General features: G+C 31.8%; 1 protein-coding gene across 1 annotated transcript; it reads right to left on the bottom strand.

The window, feature by feature from the left end:
• Positions 1 to 766: 766 nt before the first annotated feature.
• Positions 767 to 19,740, bottom strand: LOC127730621 (dipeptidase 1-like). Its single transcript, XM_052239113.1, has 10 exons — positions 19,353 to 19,740; positions 13,155 to 13,302; positions 12,198 to 12,330; positions 10,767 to 10,917; positions 9,859 to 9,925; positions 6,947 to 7,123; positions 6,588 to 6,684; positions 5,943 to 6,018; positions 1,702 to 1,837; positions 767 to 929 (listed from the first exon to the last, which is right to left on the bottom strand). The coding sequence occupies exons 1-10, from the start codon at positions 19,631 to 19,633 to the stop codon at positions 846 to 848; spliced, it is 1,350 nt and encodes a 449-aa protein (XP_052095073.1). The 5' UTR covers positions 19,634 to 19,740; the 3' UTR covers positions 767 to 845.
• Positions 19,741 to 20,408: the final 668 nt, after the last annotated feature.

Raw genomic sequence — 20,408 nt, forward strand, 5'->3', positions numbered from 1 at the left:
GGAAATACCGTTTTCCTATCGCAACTTGGGAAATATCATTTTCATATCGACACTTTGGTAACATCTTTTTTTTATATTGATAATGACAGTAAAGTACGGAAGACATCGCACTTTTTTTTCAAATCCAACATGAATATAAATTAAAGTAGACGTGAGGTACACATCAACGAGACAGCAATATAACGACGCAGAAAACCAATGTGTAGGCCGTTGGTGACAACTACCATATTCTTTTGAAATTATGTAAAGAATGTTTTATTAGGAAATTTACAAGATGCCGATAGAATATTTGATGAATAAATGTGTTCGAAAATATTAAAGTCGGCATTTAAATTCCATTCATTATAAAATACAATTAGACCCGTTAGATTGATTGATTGGTTGCTGTTTAATTCCACTTTCAGCACTATTATGCTATTTTGTGGCGGTCAGTTTTTATTGGTTGAGGAAGCCGTCTTTCCCCAAAAACTGGAGTCGAGCGCACCTGCCATGTGTGGGATTCGAACTCACAACCTCAGTGTTGAAAGTCTAGTGGTTCAGTAGTTCGACTACTTAGACCACTCGGCTACCGAGGCCCCAGACAGACCTGTTAGACCTTTATTTAAAAGAATCTGTCAAATTACTTGACAGGGTGTTTTCTTCAGTCTATATTTGATTAATATGCAATAAATTCGTTTTTGTATATGTACCTCCATAAACCTGAAGATCTCGTGGCCAGTCACATATATTTGTATGTTTTTGTCAATTATGTATACAATCACAAATATAAATTTAAAAATGTATAATTACAATTATGGTTCTATAAAAATCACACAAATGCATAAAAAAATATTCAACACACATCATTACGACCAGCAACTTGTGTTTCTAGCTTCTACGGCTGGTAATAAGTCTTCGTATGGCGGCATATAGGATAAATTGTCACGAACCTACAACATAACAAAATATAAAACCAATAAGTAAAGAATTACTTGCAAGTGAATAATTCGACCTCATTAAATCCGTATTCACGAACTTCAATTTATCCCTTAGCTGGAAATGGTTTACGCATTTATTCAGCTATTAAAAAGAAAAGAATGTTAACATTGGAAGTGAAACAAGGGATAAACCATTTGGTTGACTGGTTCGATCCACAAAATATTATTGTTATACAGGTAAAAACTATGATTAGCATACTTTTTAACCTACAATATGAAATCGAACAGACCTAGAAAAATCCAATTGCACGTGGTTTCTATCTATTTATATTTATGTTTATATCAAGAAATATGACCGTCGGCAGTCTTCGGAGGTCATCTCGATGCTTAATTAGAAGACGTCTAGAAAAATATATGGATATACGTTTTAGTATGTCATAAATCAAATATGAGAATATTAAAAAAGTTATTTGATCTTTTCAAAACTTACATCACAAATAAGATTTAAATCTGACAACAAAACAAGAAAGTATAATTGCGAGTTGTTATATATGAATAAATCAATCTGCAAATAAATGTAATGCAATTCTTTGAAAAAATTGCCTCAATTTTTATTTTATTTTTTAATGGAACAAATGTGAACAAAACTGAATAATTCTGTAGAGACTGTTCATAAAAAAACAAAAAAGTAACATCAGAACTAATTATAAATGATTCGGTATAGAGTGTACACAAACACCGATGCTACTGATTGGTTGCATTACTTCAAAGAACAAAAACATACCTGTTCAGTTTTTGTGAATACTCTTATAAGGTTTTCTCCTGCAAGCTTCCTGAGATCCGGTTGAGACCATCCTCGTTTGACAAGTTCAGCAAAAAGATCTGGATAAGTGGAAACATCTTGTAGTCCTACAGGTACTCTTTAATCAGAAAATAAACACGATAGTTTGCAAAGCATTTTATGACTTTAAACAAACGAATACAAATATTTAATATACCGGGTAATTACTTATCATGAAAACCTTTAGCATCAAATAAATACATGATCAGAACTATTTTTCACAGTAAATTTTTTTTATCGAAAATGAGGATAAAAAAATTCACGTTTTTGAAAGTCCTAGCTATGTTAGTCAGTTACATTACGTTCACGCAATACACGTTTTTGGTCATTCATATAGCTCTTCAACTATTTCGGTTTTATACATCCTTGGCGTTCAAATATTCGGATTTGAGCATTCCTGATGAAGGTAAATACAGAAAAGCATTTCGGACGTATGATATTTATAAAGTGTTGTTTTCAATTGTTTATACTAAAAAGTTGTATAAAAGTGCATTGTATTATGCCCATTGACAGCTGGGCCTAATATCTAAAATATCTTATATCTAAATATGTATGTATTAGTCCCAGTTGACAGCGAAAAAAGGGCTCATGATAATATCAAACGCCCTCCTAACTAAAAGTTCTAAAATTGATTGATTGTTGTTTGCTTAACGCCCATTGGCAAATATTTCATGTATATTCAGTACGAGAACAAATAAACAGTCACTGAAATTGGTAAATTTTGCTATGTGGATCAACCGGGATGAAGGCGAAAATTTCGATTGCCATGGAAAAATGAGGGCATCTTAGATATTGACAGAATGTTTGCCTTGCAACAGGCCACCTATGGACATCTCAAAGAGTTGTTGCAAAGGATCTTAAACATAAAAAGAGCGGCTAAAGAGCAAGCCACTCTTAGGTGGATCATCACTATATATTTCCTCAGATAGAATTTTTTATACTTTGCCTAAATGGAGATTTTGCCATGCTTTTTTGAAAAATATAAACAAAAGTATGGGCGCACAATTTTGCATAGATTATTCATGGAAAAAAACACTTTTTTGTGAATAAAAAGAAATCTATGAGATAGAATTTTGAAATAAAATATGAGAAGATAGGTTTATTAATATACTTTAAGAAAATAAAAAGAAGATAAAAATGATGTCACTGAACTTGTTTTCTTGCTACAAGTGAAAAATGGAAAATTTCACTATTATTCCAGTATAAAATGTTGACCAGTGTCTGAGCAGAAAGTTGATGAACCAGGGGTATGTCAAAGAACGTCTCGTCCCTTTTCTAAAAAAAGTTCATCGGAAGGTACCAATAACTAGTTGATAAATATCCCGTATCAACTTCACAAATAATACACAATGGTCTTGAAGTATAGATTTTGCGTACTGACGTTAATTTTGTTTATCATCTTAATAACGTGTTATAGTATTCTTTTATTTATCTTTATTAATATTACTTTTACTGTTAAGTCTGTTTTTTTTAGATATCCATTTGACGTGACTCTGTGCTTATGTATCCCGTCATACTTTGAACGACAAAATTATTTTATTTATTAATATTACTTTTACTGTTGAGTCTGTTTTTTGTGATATACATTTGACATGACTCTGTACTTATGTATATCGTCATACTTTGTACCACACAATTATTTTATTTTATTTATTAATATTACGTTTACTGTTAAGTCTGTTTTTTGTTATATCCATTTTACGTGACTCTGTATTTATGTATCCCCTCATACTTTGAACGACAAAATTATTTTATGTCTACCTGTGCGAATTTCAAACGCGCGATTTTACGCCAGTACTTAAAACATTCCATCCTTTATGGGTGGATTTTAAATAGATAAATAAAATCGTATAATATAAGCAAAATGAGGATTTTAAATTTGATGTATGCCTTTTTGTGCTTCTTCGTTACATTTGTTTGTTTTTATAGTGATAGTGATTAAGATGATAACACAATGTTGACTGCTGCACCCCTATTTTTGACATTTTTACCTATTGTGTCTGTTTGTTTTGTTCACGCATCGTTGTCAATATAATGGAATTTGATGCGACTGTCATACAAGTTAGAGGTTTAGCTAGCTATAAAACCAGGTTCAGTCCACCATTTTCTACGTAAGAAAATGCCTGTGTGTACCAAGTCAGGAATATGACAGTTGTTATCCATTCGTTTGATGTGTTTGTTTTTTTGATTTTGCCATTTGATTGGGGACTTTCCTTTCTGAATTTTCCTCGGAGTTCAGTATTTTTGTGATTTTACTTTTTAAGAGTTATCTCCCCTTATACGACTTAGTTGAAAAATTAAATCGAACAAAAACAAATATTTAGTATTTGTTAAAACAGTCTTAAGAATGCACTGAATAAATTACAATGTTTTCTTTATTTAAACGAACAGTCTTAGACATTAATTGCCAATCTGTCTAAATATTTGCAGATTTAAACAAAGAACTAGACCAATTGTGTACTGCTATTTTACAATCCAAGATGACGGTATACAGTTAATCTACCTTAATATGAAACATCGGAACGTGCTCATTCCGAACTAAGCTGTGTGGTATCTATACATCCCACACAACCAAAACGGAAGCCACAATTTAGCAAGGCTTTAAATGCCAGGCGGGAGAAGTTAAAGGAATGACCATATTCCTATACCCCCTTAACCCTAGGGGTTATAAAAAGTTTTATCTTGAAAAACAAAAAAAATGTTATCTTGAAAACAATAAGATGAATAAGTCGACACCAACACGCAGAGTATATGATAAATTTAACAAAAAAAATTACTTTGATTAAAATCAGCATCCTCATAATATGCATACCATAGGTATATACAAAGACATATAAAACCAGAGATAGACAACTCCATTATCTATTGAAACATCATTTATAAGCTCAGTAATTGTTACAAAAACTCTTTTTCACGTACTAGTATTGACATATCCCTTGTGTTTGTAAGTTTTCTCCTTTTCTGCATATTTCAAAATATGGTTTGAACGGTTTGGAAAAAGCATTTTGAAAGTAAAGTTTTCAAGCTTAAATCTTTTTAGTACTACACTATCAACAAATCTTTCAGATTTTCATTTTTGATTGCATTATACATATACTATTAAACATTAGCACTTCCAACACCAACCCCTCGTTTGTTTGATTCGAGCGTCACTGATGAGTCTTTTGTAGACGAAACGCGCGTCTAGCATACAAAATATCAATCCTGTTATGATGAGTTTATTTACAACCACTGGGTCGATGTCACTGCTGGTAGAGTTTTTCTCCCCGAGGGTATCACCAGCCCAGTAGTCAGTACTCCTGTGTTGACATGCGTTATTATTGATATGGTCATAATTATAAATTAACTGTACAAAACATTTTTCGAAATATTAAGGATTTTCTACCCCAGGAATAGATTACCCTAGCTATATTTGACAAAATGTTTAGGAATTTTGGTTCCTCAATGCTCTTCAACTTCATACTTTATTTTGGCCTTTTTAACTTTTTTAATTCGATCGTCACTGATGAGTCTTTTATAGACGAAGTGGGCATCTGGCGTACACAATTTCAATTCTGGTATCTATGATGAGTTTATTTGTGCCTTCATTGAATTGTTCAATACAATCTTTACTTTAAAAGATAATAAAGGGTCACACCTATAGTGTCAATTCAGGCAAAATGTCACAAGATTTGAAAATATTGGTGCGACTCGTTATTCTTAATGTAGTCCAAGATTGCTCTCACGTTAGATGGCCTTTTTAATGATTTCCTTTGGCCGTGGAACCACGGTTCAGGAATTCTTAAAAAAAAGTCTGTCAGACTTTAGAGCAATCACGGCCTATTTCCTTTCGGCCATGGGAAGCCATGAAAAGGCCATGGCAGTTATATTGTGCGAAATTGAAAAAAAATAAATTTCTGATTAACTCTACATAATCTAAGATTACTCACGTTGGAAAACTATCGTTCATCATACTCTACACAAACTAAGAATACTTACGTTGTAACTCTGTCATTCGTCATGTACTTTACACAACCTAAGATTACCTTCGTTGGAACACCATCATTTAACATACTCTACACAAACTAGGAATGTACGTACGTTGGAGCTCTGTCATTTATTACTAGTATACTGTACACACTCTAAGATCACTTGCGTTGGAACACTGTCATTTAGTATTCTCTACACAAACTAAGATTACTTACGTTGGAACACCATCATAATCAGCTCCAATTCCTACATAATCCACACCGATCAAATTTTTTATATAATCTATGTGATCTGGAAATAAAACAAAATGATCGCAATTCAAAAGTTATATCATCAACACAAAGAATCGAATTAATAAAAATTTGCTCCTTCAGAAATGTAGACTTTGTTTTGCACCCCCTCCTTATAATGTTAACAAACAATACGTTTGGAATAATACAGACACAGTTGCCTGTTATAACAACCATGTTTTTGTTTATTGCCAATATTTATCCTTAGAAATCATTAGGCAATCGTCAATCATCTTGTTCGTCTAAGTTATCTTTCATCGAAACGTACTGGTATTTCTTGAACTGCAAATGCTCAATCCTATCACTTGTCTAAAACAAACACCTATAAAATGTATTGCTTGGTGACAGAAACATTACATTGTGATTGTTCAGGCAAGCTTTTTGTCAATTATCTTCTAAAAATTCTATACGTTTTGTTTGAACTTTTATGATGTCGATGATACAACAGCTAATTCTTCGTAAACGTCAAATGCAAAGTCAGGAACTTACATGATTACAATTCCATGTTTGATAATAAAGGTTTACTTCTCAGAAGCATATTATTTCTTTAAATGTATACTGTATGATTACCTGCAACCTGACTTAGTGTTGCCACAGATTTGTTGTTAGGCGGACAGTTAATGTATTTATCGTAGAAATTTACCATTACCACGCCTCCGTTTTGTTTCTGAAAAAGTAAGTGTATACATTTTGATGTGACATTTGTGATATGATATAAAAATAAAAGATGTACTAAACGATTTTTCATCTTTTTTAATGGAAAAGGGGGGGGGGGTCATTGGAATATGTTTCAGTACAACAAACATTATTGAGTAAGTACGTCAAGGTCTTGTAAAATGTATTGTTAAGCAAAGTTGTACAATGTTCTACCACTATATTGAACAATACGGTTCCTAGAATAGGACATACACAATTAATATTCTGATTACCGTTTTTTGAAGAACATCATCCTGCACATTTCTATAATGGTTACAGATGACAAAAGCTGAACTGTGACTGTATATTACAGGCGCAGTTGTGACTTCTAAGGCGTCAATCATAGTATCACGTGACACATGGGACAAATCTATCAACATTCCTAGTCTGTTCATTTCTTTAATTATTATCTAAAAGAAAACATAAGGTTTATCAGTAAAATACATCAAAACCTGTCCTAAACAGGAATTATATTAGGTTTTTAAAGTACCTAAAATCGTTTGATTCAATGGATTATTCTAACTTCTTTGGGTTTTTCCCCATTCATATTCCTCTTGAATTATTTTAATCTGCCATATTAAAATAGGTTTTATGTATTTATCACCAATAAATATAATTTGCATGCTAAGCACAGTGCTTGTCATATCGTTACTTTGATGAACTTCTTTTTAATCTTAATTGAAGAGTTGTTAGCGGAACGATACTAATTAGGAAGAACATATAAACGAACCTAGATTTGAACCAAAGTTTTTTTTCCCTAAAAGACACAAATTTGCTACTGCATCACTGCCGCTACTGTAAATGATCAGAACTGCCATTACTTAATTTCAGAAGAATTATATGTATATTAGGATGACTGTCATGTATAACTTTTGGTTGTCCGATTGATAATGCAGTCGTAGAGTGGTCACATATTTTAACTATTAAAACACATTGGTGTGACTGCATGGTAAGTATTTGTCATCTTTTATAACTAAAAAAAATTATCTGATTTTAAAGGTATTGCATGTCACAATACATAATGTTCTGTTATATATATAATACGTCTTAACATGTGAATTTAAAATTTTGATGTGACGGCTTGGTAAGTAACATTATCATCCTTTACGACAGACAAAACATAGCTGGTTTGAAAGGTACACCACACACTTACCACTATACATCATGTACTGTGTTACAACCCTGGATAAAGCCAACGAGGAAAGCATTACTCGACTAACGAAAGATACATCTTATAGCCTAATTGGTCGAGTGGTCTAGGTCGCTGGACACAGTGCAGACGGTATTGCCTCGATGTCAAACATTTTTTTCCTTATAAACGACAAACCTTTTCGTGTCGTAAACATGGTAAATATCAGACCATTTGCAATAACTTAAACTATACAACTGTCACAGTTTGTACCACAAGATACTGATACATGTCTTATACATTTATTAGATTATATAAGAACAAATAATTCAAATGGTACTTATACAGGAATGATTATGTGTTAGATCTGCAAAAAGTGTTCGACACTGTTGACCACAATATTTTATGTTCAAAACTTGAAGTTATGGGTGTTCAATCTGTAGAATGGTTTAGATCTTACCTTTCTGATATAATTCAATTTGTATCTTTAGATAATGTTATGTCAGAACCCATTGAAGTCACATGTGGTGTCCCCCAAGGAAGTATCCTTGGACCGCTGTTATTTTTAAAATATATTAATGATATGTCAATCAGTATTGATGAAGACTGTAAATTAATTTTATATGCTGATGATAGCGCTATTTTATATACTCATAAAAATCCAGATATTATTTCTACAAAATTGGGAAAAGTTCTAGAAAAATGTTCAGACTGGTTGGTAGATAATAAACTGTCATTACATCTAGGAAAAACTGAATGTATGTTTTTTGGGCCTCCCGTTGAAAAAAGATTAGGCAAAATATAAATTTTCAGGTCAAATGTAATGATCACCTTATCAAATCGACAAATTGTGTCAAATATTTAGGAGTTCACACTGATAATTTTTTTAAATTGTGAACAAATAGTTTCCAATATCATAAAAAAAGTTAATGCAAGATTAAGATTTTTACATAGAAATGCAAAATGTTTGGATACTTGATCAAGGATGACACTCACATCAGCTCTGATACAATGCTATTTCGATTATTCTTGCTCTTCGTTATATAGTAGTCTGGGCAAAGGGATGACAACAAAATTGCAAGTTGTACAGAATAAGGTGGTGAGATTCATCCTTGCGTCCAAGGAGCAGAATTACATGTGATATTTTAGACAAAGTCAATATGCTATGTGTAAAAGATAGAGTTAGTCAACTTAGATTAAACCATGTATTCAATATATATCATTTACATGCTCCAGAGTATTTGTGTGAAAATTTGATTTAAATACTCATAATACCAGAAGTGCTGCACATAATAATTATTTTGTACCAAATATTAAAAACTGTAATAAAAACACTTTTGTCTATAATGCTATACAAGACTGGAACAATCTACCATCCAATATAAAAAATATATCAAATAGATCTGCTTTTAAGGCTGCAGTGAAAGAACAATTAAAAACAACAGCAAGAAATATAGAAACTGGAGATTTTTTACATGTTCTTTTTAAGAAACATTTGATCTATTTTTCGTATTTTTTTTCTGGTGAAAGTCAAATTTTAACAATAAATTGAAATATTATTTTTATATATTTTCAAACAAGGGACCCCATTGGAAATAAGCTATACTATGTAAGCTTTTATGGGATATATATATATTATTGTCTTGATGAATTTTTGTATATGTGCTTGAATTTGCCTGAATAAAACTATACTAAACTATACTAAGATGGATTATTATCAAGTACTATTTCTTTACTTCAGTGTTGCAAGTTTAATTTTTTTTTGCATCACTTTGCTACTTTTCTTTCATCCACAGTAAAACTTGTTTATCACAAGAATGTGTCCGATATCCATTGTTGTGCTGCATACCAGTTAAATATTGGAACAATGCTATTCTTCTGTGATTACCTTATGGAATGACTTACTAGAGCTTTTAAAGGAATGTATCCCATTCTGACCTGATAAGTAATTTCAATTGATACAAAATGTGTGTGTGTGTGTGTGTGTGTGTGTGTGTGTGTGTGTGTGTGTGATACCTTTCCAAACTCTGTCAAACCATTAAATTCAGGATTACCATCTTCATCCACTTTCCAGTTGTCAGCCCTGAAGCAAATGTTATATCTTTTACTTATGACCTAGCTTCAGTAGATAGACGGTATACTAACTAGTAAATCTTTCTTTTCCGTTGAAAAGTTAGCAATGTCACATTTTAGAGAACCATTATTAAAAACTTCGAAATGCCAAAGCGACTGGAATATGTGAAAAAAGTAAAATAACAAAAATACCGAACTCCAAGGAAAATTCAAAACGGAAAGTCCTTTATTGAAATGGCAACATCAAAAGCTCAAACATATCAAACGAATGAAAACAACTGTCATATTCCTGACTTGGAACAGACATTTCCTTATGTAGAAAATGCTGGATTAAAGAACAACTGAGACACTAGCTCTATGAATTTATGCATCCTATCCCTCCGTATGTTAGAGTTGATCCATTTTTTTTTTTAAATTTTTTTTGAGTATGGGATACGATCTTTTTCGTATCGGTCCGGTCCATACTCCTCAATTCCGTCTCAGTCTTTCTGGAGTCCCGGGATTGTAATCGCGTACTGATATGACAAACCTGTTATGTTCAAACCTTGTACAAACTGCATGAAATTGGACATTTAATCTTTTATCTACATTCATAACTTCTTGTGATAAATGTAAAACATTCCCTCGAATGTAGAAGCTAGACTCGATGATGTAGGCATAATGAAATTTTAATGCAATAAGACCTATAATGACAAAGTACAACAACATTTGAAAATTAATTCAAAACAGTTGTCATTAAGCACAGATCATTTATCATGAAAAAAACAACCAGTACTATACATTTCAAAATACGGCGAAAGGATATCAGAATAAAAGAAGTCCATTAAATGCTTAATGTTTTACAAACTTACCATGGCGTATTACAGCTATGAGTAACTGTCATGTAGCGGACACCAAGATCATAAAACATGCGAAGGTTACTAAGGCTACTGTCAATTGAGTGACCTCCCTCTAGCCCAACCAAACTGGATACCTTTCCCTTGCTGAAGGCATCAAGTATACCTGAATATAATGTAACTAAGTTTATACTTAATTTCTTATTTACATTATAAAGTCATGTAAAAAAAAATCAAAAAAATCATCAAAGATACCAGTTTTTATACGACAGACGAGCGTCTATTACAACTGAGGTAATATTTTATACGACAGACGAGCGTCTATTACAACTGAGGTAATATTTTATACGACAGACGAGCGTCTATTACAACTGAGGTAATATTTTACCAGGGTGGAAAATCTTTAATATTTCGAACAATTCAAAGTTTTGTAAACCGTTAATTCATGAACAGTCATGACCATATCAATGATAATTGAAAGCAATTCCACCAAGTTTATACGGATTACCTGATTACCATACTAAAAACCCCTGTCAGTTAGTTTACTAAATATACGGATTTTTTTAATTACTTTACCAAGAACCAGTTCCAGAAAGTTCATTAAGTTTTTATGGAACTCCTGCTATAAAAAAATACAACAACATATAACAATTCTAAACTTAAAAACAAAATAAAAAAAACAGAATAAAAGAATTGATATACAATGATGATGGAAAGCCAAAAGAACAACAGTTTAACATCCAAGCGTCTATTCTTTGAAATGGCCGGTATAATTTAGTATACTTTGGGTCACAAAACTCTTCATTTGTATCGAAATACATATATCCTTGGCTTTCAATGTTTTAGCTTTGAACGTTCCTGATGAAGTTAAATCTAGAAAAGCGCTTCGGATGCATGAAATTTATTAATGTGTCATGTTCATCATTTATAAATGTTTTCTTCTATTTGTGTTTTTGTTATACGAATTTTATAGAGGTAAGTCCTTTTCTGTAAATTTTGTTCTCGTCTCGACGAAGGCGAAACTTAGGCGTGCTGTTTCCGGTGACGGCTTCAAGAATGTATTAGTTTGTGATTAGATCTGTTTAAGGGGAACCACTGTGGGTAGGCCATTGATATTGGGCATGTATTTGTACTAACATTGACACATCTCATTTCAGTCATGCCGATTATTTGGTCCCCTAACCTCTGTTATGGTCTCTATTATGATAAGTAACAAATATTTGGTATGCAGTTTTATTAGCATTTGCACATCTCGTATCCTTGGAAGTTATTTGATCCCGGCCCCTCAGTCATGGTCTTTCGACTTTGAATCTTTTGAATAATTTACTGATTACATCAGTTTAAGGGAACATACAAATAGTACATGGTATCTAAAAAAAATACTTTACATCAAACTGTCCATACATATTGTAAGTGTTTTGTTATTCATAAATAAATTGGGTTTACCTTGAGCAGAGGTTACGAATGTAAATGTGTCTGGGTATCTATTGACAAACTTCTTAATGGTATCTAACTGCGCCAGTGACTTGCTTACAGCATCTTTATACTGAGACGAACAGTCCACGTAGCATGCCCAAAACTGAAATTCATCAGCATAATCTTAATCTAAAAATGTTTTATATATATAAAAATAAAAGTAAAAATTGCTGTTTTATATAAAAGAAACATATGTTATAACTTCTAGATATTTAAACAAGATAACATATTCAATGTAAATTCGAGAATATCTATCTACGGAAACTCATTTATATGACCTCCAAAATGTATAATTTGAATTTAAAAACTCTTGATCACGGATTAAAATAATCACCAAGGATTGAACACGTGATATCGAATCTGAGGAATAAGTTATCTCCCCCTCCCTCCAAACATTTTTATTAATTCGGAACGGTTCTTTTCAGATTTACATTTTGATGAATAAATGCCCAGTCACGATTCTTATGGATAAGTTTTTGCAATGAACATGTTAAAACTTAATCAAGGATGAGTTATTGTTTGTGTTCTTCAACAAATTACATTAATATTTTTATTCTAAACTATTTCTAAAATTCGAATTTAAATCGTGATACCAGTATATTTGTTTGTGGTTTGGTATGTTCTCATAAAGTCTGTCGTACGTTCATGATTGATATTTATTAAAGCAGAATGAAAATTTCTAACTTATATATTTCATTTTATTTGGTAAAACTTCAACATAGATGAATACATTAAATAACTTTTTTCATAAATTGGTATTAGATAAACGTATAACAAAATTATAATAGACTTTTACCGAGGTTTATCTTGAACTCTAATTTAATGCGACTATATAAAAATATAGTTTGGATTATTGAACATGCAAGGGTTATCGGTATTGTTGAAACTCTGAGACAACAGCTATTTGGGCAAGTAAAACAATCCAACCTGTGCAGAGAGTTTTCCTTTTCTTATTCTTGGAATGTCTGTGTGTGTGACTTTTCCTTTCCATACTTCCAGTAAATTGTGCTTCAGGTCGATGTTGTAAACCGAGTTGTTTTCATTTTTATAAAACTGCCAGGCCAAATCGTTGTGTCTGACAAAACATAAACATCATTATGAAACAGACACTTTTGTTCAGTGGCAGCTTTGTATATGAATCTGTTCTAGTTAAAATGAAAACCAGTGTCTACATAACATTTAATGGTGGATGACGAAATTGACCATATGTCATATGTTATTATGGTGGTATTAAAACTACTATATCTATTTAAAATATAAAATATACATGTAATATGAAAATCAATTTACAATCCTTTTTATGTAAACAATGTCAAAATCAAATAATGTATATTCCAATTGCAGTATGTCCGGACTGAGATTGCTATACTGTATGTGTTAAAGTAACCTCAGGACCGGAGTAGACCTCTAGTTATTTAAGATACATAGAAATATATATATACATATAGTAATTCTACAGAACCGAGCATTTTGAATTTTAAACACATTGAAATTTATGCAGGAAAATGTAATTTCCACTTCAAACAAACACGTAAAACTTCTTTAGCATTTATGTACTTTCCAGCATAAAAAGGAAACCAAAATAAATTGTTTTTTAACCTCTTTCACAAATACTTCAAAATGACAATTAAGTATCATTCAATTAAATTTAGAGGAAATTAAAAGGGGCGCATTGCATTTGCGCCAATTTTTACAAAATCCAATTTTTCATTTGCGCCACAAGGTTATATTTCATTTGCGCCAAAAATTAAAACTACATTTGCGCCATTTTACAGGTAAAATATACCGGAAAAGTTTAAATATTCATTGCTATATCGTGAATCACAACAACTCAGAATCAGAGTTCGAAAAGCATCTGGTGATATTAGTGAAAGTCCATCAAAGGTTATACGCACAGAACCACTACGATTCTCTTTGCGTTGCAAAATACTACACAATTATTATATTACTTTTACAATATGCAAGTCAAAATTTATTTTCCAATTCACACATATAATTGCTTACATCCACTTCATTTTAACTTTGGTGGATAGTTGTCTTACTGGCAATCATACCACATCTCAGGCTTTATTTTTAAATAGAATGATACTTATATTATCTATCTCAGTGCAAATGTACGAATACATTTTTATAAATTTAGAATATTTTTTAGGACACAAACACTCCAGTGTATAGTGTTTGCTTTTAGTTTTTATGATTACGTTGATTTATAACACTCGGAACTGTGTTTTGATATTATTATGAAAAGTCTCTTATTAGTGTAATAGTGCTTTTATTATGGTTTTATGATGCCTGATTTCTGATGAATATGTGTTGTTATGCAAACAAAAACTGTGATTTAAAGTAATTATTAAAAGGCTCTTTTAAATACATCTATTTTTTATACTATTTACCTGTATTTACCTGTAGTATAGGCGCAAATGAAATGTTTTATTTTTGGCGCAAATGAAATATTGTTTGTGGCGCAAATGAAATATTTTTTTGGCGCAAATGAAATGCCAATTGGCGCAAAAGCAAAGCACCGATAAAAAGAACTATGCTATCTGAAAACAGTTTTAAATTTGTAACTGTATGATATATATCATTTTACCAGGCGTAAACTTATGAAGTAATCTGCCAAGCAACTTGAAATATCTTAGGACTTCTTTGGACTTCTATGATTAATGTCTAATATTGTTCTGATCTTTCTATTTACTTATAAATGGATATTTTGAGGATTTGGACTCCAATAATACATCACATATCTTTACGTCTACCGACTTGTATAAACTGACAAATACATCTTTTTCTTTTAAAAACAATAGACTGATCCTCTTAAGGATACTTGCATTCTTAAGGAAACTAAACCATTTTACACATTCGTGTAGGCAAAACGTTGATAAGGACGAATAATGGGAGACCGTCCATAGATGCACAAGTTTTTAGTTTTCTGTTAATTTAACTTACTTACTGTTAAAGTTCTAACTAAATGAGGTTGGATTACATTTTAATAACTGCATGCAAAGACCTGCTTATACTGTAAATTAGTTTGTCCTTTTCCCATGTAGTGTCCTACTTCCTACTTAAACTAGCTCACGGCTAAAGGCAAGTTTGGGTAACCTTTTTTACTTGTACAAGTATTTTTTTCCATTTATAGTAGCACAACAGTCTTTATTCTGTGAAATTAGGGGTAGTTGTATTTAATAACCATAACTATTTTATGAAAAAGACATTAAGTCAAATGAAAAACCAACGTGAAGAAGAGATAAACAAGAAGCTTTCTCAAAAGAGTTGGATAAATTTAGATACTTGAAACGAGATTAAATCATATTCAAATACAATAACCCTTAAAAATCGTAATATTACATGCATGTATGTGCATACTATACATTTTAAGTTGAATAAATTGTGCGTTAAGTATCATTCATGAGGTTTTATTAACCAAAAGAATGTTTACATATATAAAAATCTTCACTAACATTAATGCTTGAAAAGAAAGGGACCAAAACACAAAGTTAGTGCTGAAGTGATATTAGTGATAAATTCAAATTTATCTGATTAAATCAAATATTTTGGAAAATGGGATATAAATGAAACGACCTGTATTACACATGAATTGTCAATGCTACAATAAAAGGTAGTTTATGTTTACTTAGTAAAACATAAATTGCCGAGGCCGCATTCACATTTTGAAATTAAAATTGCAATGTCTTATTTCATAACCACATAGTATATGATTTTCAAAATAACTCAGTCATCGCATATATAGTTGGGCTCTCAAACTGGTTAAAACAGTAATCGAATTGGAAATGAGCCCATCTTTTTTCTTTCTGCTGAAAAAATTCACCGCATAAAGATTTGTATTAGTTGTTACAAGTGATCTTAAATTAAATAAATTTAGTCTCAATTCAAGAAATTTTGGACAAATCTTTGACATTTTATAGTTTGCATGGTTGTTTAAATTCTTAAAATTTTACTCAAACAGAAAATGCATACCAAAATAATCATTTGTAAAATTATAGGATTCAATATATATATATATATATATATATATATGTGACATTGCCATTCTTTCGATTCATGTACTAATTCATTATTGTCTGCCTAGGATAAGCATAAGCACAAGCGACAGATATTACATGCGTGTTGTAATATGCAATTGTTGAACACAATCAGGACAGATATTAACAGTAGAAACAAATTTGGGAATAATTTAGTAGCATTGTATTATGAATTGATATTTATTAAATATTCATTAGAAAATGCATGAATGAAAATTAAAACATGACATAGGCAAAATCTCGTTTTTCTTACTGTGCTTTAATCTGAATAATGCACATCTATAAAGGTGTGCATTGACTACCCCAGATATACAGCACAGTTCAAATGTACTCTTACCTTTAGGGGTGGATCCAGGACTTTTCAAAGGGAGGCGTAATTCCATTACAAAAAGTTGAGGATTTGGTGCAAAAAAAAATTATGTATTATATAATCAAAGCGTAAACCTTCCAACCCTCCCCCATCCCCCCCCCCCCCCTGAATCCGCCACTGAGTCCTTGCAATTATTAGAGAGTTGATCAATCAACAACTTCGTACAAACTTCGTCGTTTCAAAATATGAAAAAGATTGATAGATTGTTTGCTGCTTAACGTCCAGTGGCAAATATTCCATACATGTCAGGACGAGAACAAATTAACAAAAAAAACAATAAAAAAAAGTGTTTCTCATTCATAAAACTGTGAACATTTTATGATAAAAGTGTACAATGTAAATCTTAAATCAGTGTTTCGAAGTCAAACTAGATAAAAAAAAAAAAAATTCTGCCAAAAAATAAAACTATTCGCCTAACACAATTGAAAATTTAGGAGAGGGGGGCGGTTAAATATTGGAAATCGAAACTTTTTTTCTGTTTTCTTTGCATTATATATTTAGGAACATCTTCCTCTGAGCATATTCTTGAGGGAAAAATAGTGAATAAATTTAACAGAAACAATCAAAGATCTGCCATTAAAATGCAATTCTCCAAATAATGTAACTGAATTTAGAAGAGAGCCTAAGTGTTAAAAAATTAAAAAATCTAAAAGTTACCAACCTTTTACTACTTACAGGCGTATTTCCCCCCTTTCTTTACGCTACAATAGAACTTTCACAGAAGCCGTGGATTGATTTTCGTCCGTATATTTCCAAAACGTTCATGTGCATTGATGGCGTCATGTGTTAAAACAGTTATTGGCCAATCAAATCGGTATATGTCATTTAATCTGCTTGGTCGGGGTGACCCTTTAACCTGATCTCCTACGTCGTTCGGGTCAGGTAGGTCATCCGAGCCGTGCAAATTAAATGACATATACAGATTTGCTTGATCAATAAATATAACTAATACGGAAGAAAAAGGTGCTATGCAAAACTTTTCATATTTTGAGAAAAAACTTTTTAAGAAGTCAAACGTACATAATGTCTCAACTTCAAGTTGCTATTTATGATTAATTCCTTAGTTTTAGCTGATGCAAACACTGCAAAATCGGCAAAAAAATGTTTCACTTTGATACCGAAGGCTTGTGATTTCTATTATTTTCAAAATTAACATTGTCAACTCTTGTTCTTTTATTTTTACATGCAGTTATTGCGTATTTATTCTTGAGATAGATTCTCTTATGTGGGTTGTATCCTTTTTTCGCTTTTGGCCAGTTTGAATATTGATATTGTTATGCAGCCATCCGATTAGCGATATCCAATTATCACTCGCTACGAAACCTTAATAAACTACAAGTGAGAATTGGATATCGATTGATATCAACACTCGTTGTTTGATTTCAATAATAAAAATAAATCACCGAAGGCTCGTTTATTGTTATTATATTGAAATCAAAGAACTCAAGTTGATATCAAGCGATATCCAATTATCACTTGTAATGAAACCTATACCTATGAGTATTTTTTTTTTGTATGCTACAGTGCGATTGCCCGACAATTTATGACAATGTTTGTAAGAAGTCTTTGCTCGATATAATTTGTTGATATTATCCCATGACCTAAAAAACTTGTAATCCACAGTTGTAGCGAGATCAACATCTTGTAATGAAACTAGATTTAATTTATTTTAATTTTTTTTTGTCAAAGTTTCTCATTTGTATTGTTTATTGTATATTTACATTACATGTGTTATTCAATAACAATCCTATTGTTTGGATTTATACTGATAACTATCTTTATCTTTAATAAAAGGTCCCCTCCCCCTTTTTTCCATGACCTCATTTACCGCAACTGTGACATGAATATCATTCATTATGTATATATATGCGTACAATTTGAATTCATCTTTTTATCATACATACGACATCACTGTCATTATTCATTGAGATGTGAACAACGTGGTATTCACACTAACAAATAAATTTACACCTACGCCATAAAACAAGTAGTGAACATTTATGTTTACAACATGATCCAGGATACGTCTCAGCAATATTAAATTTCAATCTATGTACGTTTGGTTGATAAAATCTGACAAAAATGGATAAATGCCTTTTTTTTTTACATTTTTCCGAAGATCCAATTTGAACTTTTTAAAATTATCCGTGCTTGAATTTCCAATCACATTTGAAATTTGATGTTTACTCTCGGTACGTATATACAGATTGAAAGCGATAGCTATTGCTTTCAATGCATAGCCAGATTTATGAATTTCACGATGGGCGTGTGCTCATCATAAATTGACCAACAACAACAACAACAAAAACAACAGCTGAGTCTTTTAATACTCGAACTAAGTAAACAAATAATGCCTTGAAAGATCCCCGCCTGACCTACAAGCATTGGATTTGAAAAGAAACAAATATCACAGATTTTTTTTCCTCAGATACTGTGAATTCTCATGATACTATTTGGTCTTTTTGCGACGTTCATTGTTTCATTCTTTCGATGCGTTGTTTCCTTCCCTTTTTCTGGTAAAAATCAAATGATTCTCAATTTTTAATTGTAATATTAATCATTAATTAAAACCATCTTCGCTAGCCAAGGATTGCGAGCCGGTTCCCTCTTCTCTGGCGGATCGTAAGTATCCCTTGGCTGGCGAAGATGTCATCAAAACATGCCATAAAATTAAAAAAAAACAGCTGATATAATTGTATTAAAGCAAGAACTTACCCATCTATCAAAGGATAACTATCAAGAACACAGTTTGCTATTTCCAAATTGGGCGTGGCCGATCCGGGATGTGTAACACAGTCAGGTGTATGTAACCCGGCAGATGATCCTCGATCAGGACTCACGGAGTCTGAATTTGAATCACTAGCCGCCAGAACAATAATAGTTATTACCAATGCCAAAATAATGACGGCGACTATTCCCACTGCTAACTTGATTCTATTTTTAGAAATAGTACTAAAGCTTCCACCTCCCATCCCGTCAACTTTGTAGCTGGTCATAATTCCCCTTTCAGCCTTTGATTGTTAGTTATACATCTATATACCGTACTATGTCTAGTAATTAAGTCATTGACTTGTACATTTTTATTGTGTCTCGTTTACAAAATAATTACGCAATTTCTATACGAACGGTTAAAACAAATAAAGTGTGGTTGACAAAACTGTCTAGAAGGAAGTTTATGGACAGTTTCATTTTACGGATTTACTTGTCCGAGTTTTTGCTTCCATCAAATAATTTGGAAATAGCCGCCACTGATCTTACTAAAAAGATATTTCGATTGGTAGTTTTGTTTGTGACGACTACACAATCTATATAGGAATACTGAAATCATACAAAATTAATATATCATTGCTGAATTTTACCAATATAACGAAAACAGAACCCTTTATCAATGTATTTTTTTCAGATATATCAGAAATTGGAGATCATGTGTTCTCTCTTACTGCATGGGAAACTGGACAAAGTCTTAAATTATTTGTTGTATAAGAGTCATTCACAAGTTCCATCATCGTGCTTTTTGACAATCAAAACCTTTAACTGACTTGAAAAGGGCTGTCTAAAAAGAAGTCTACCAGTGGCCTTGCCTTGTTACAAAACCAGTTCTAATGGAACTCATATTGGCACGTAAAGGCAATCTTGATTGATTTGGTTTATTTTAATATTCAATTTCTTTTTAAACTTAGAATTGAGGCTTACACGTTGGACTTTACATTAATGTAAAAAGGTGAATTTCCAAAGGACTTTACGGTAAACCCGTTTCAAAATGACCGTTTC

The sequence above is a fragment of the Mytilus californianus genome, unplaced genomic scaffold (assembly GCF_021869535.1).
Source record: "Mytilus californianus isolate M0D057914Y unplaced genomic scaffold, xbMytCali1.0.p SCAF_2, whole genome shotgun sequence".
Taxonomy (NCBI): domain Eukaryota; kingdom Metazoa; phylum Mollusca; class Bivalvia; order Mytilida; family Mytilidae; genus Mytilus; species Mytilus californianus.

What these genes read in the sequence shown, in the direction of transcription:
- LOC127730621 (XM_052239113.1), bottom strand. Translation starts at nt 19,633, where the DNA reads ATGACCAGCTACAAAGTTGACGGGATGGGAGGTGGAAGCTTTAGTACT. An exon ending in AGTTATCCTTTGATAGATGG is followed by an intron (nt 13,303 to 19,352) that starts GTAAGTTCTTGC and finishes ATGTTTTGTCAG; the next exon opens with ACACAACGATTTGGCCTGGC. An exon ending in ATTCGTAACCTCTGCTCAAG is followed by an intron (nt 10,918 to 12,197) that starts GTAAACCCAATT and finishes CATTATATTCAG; the next exon opens with GTATACTTGATGCCTTCAGC.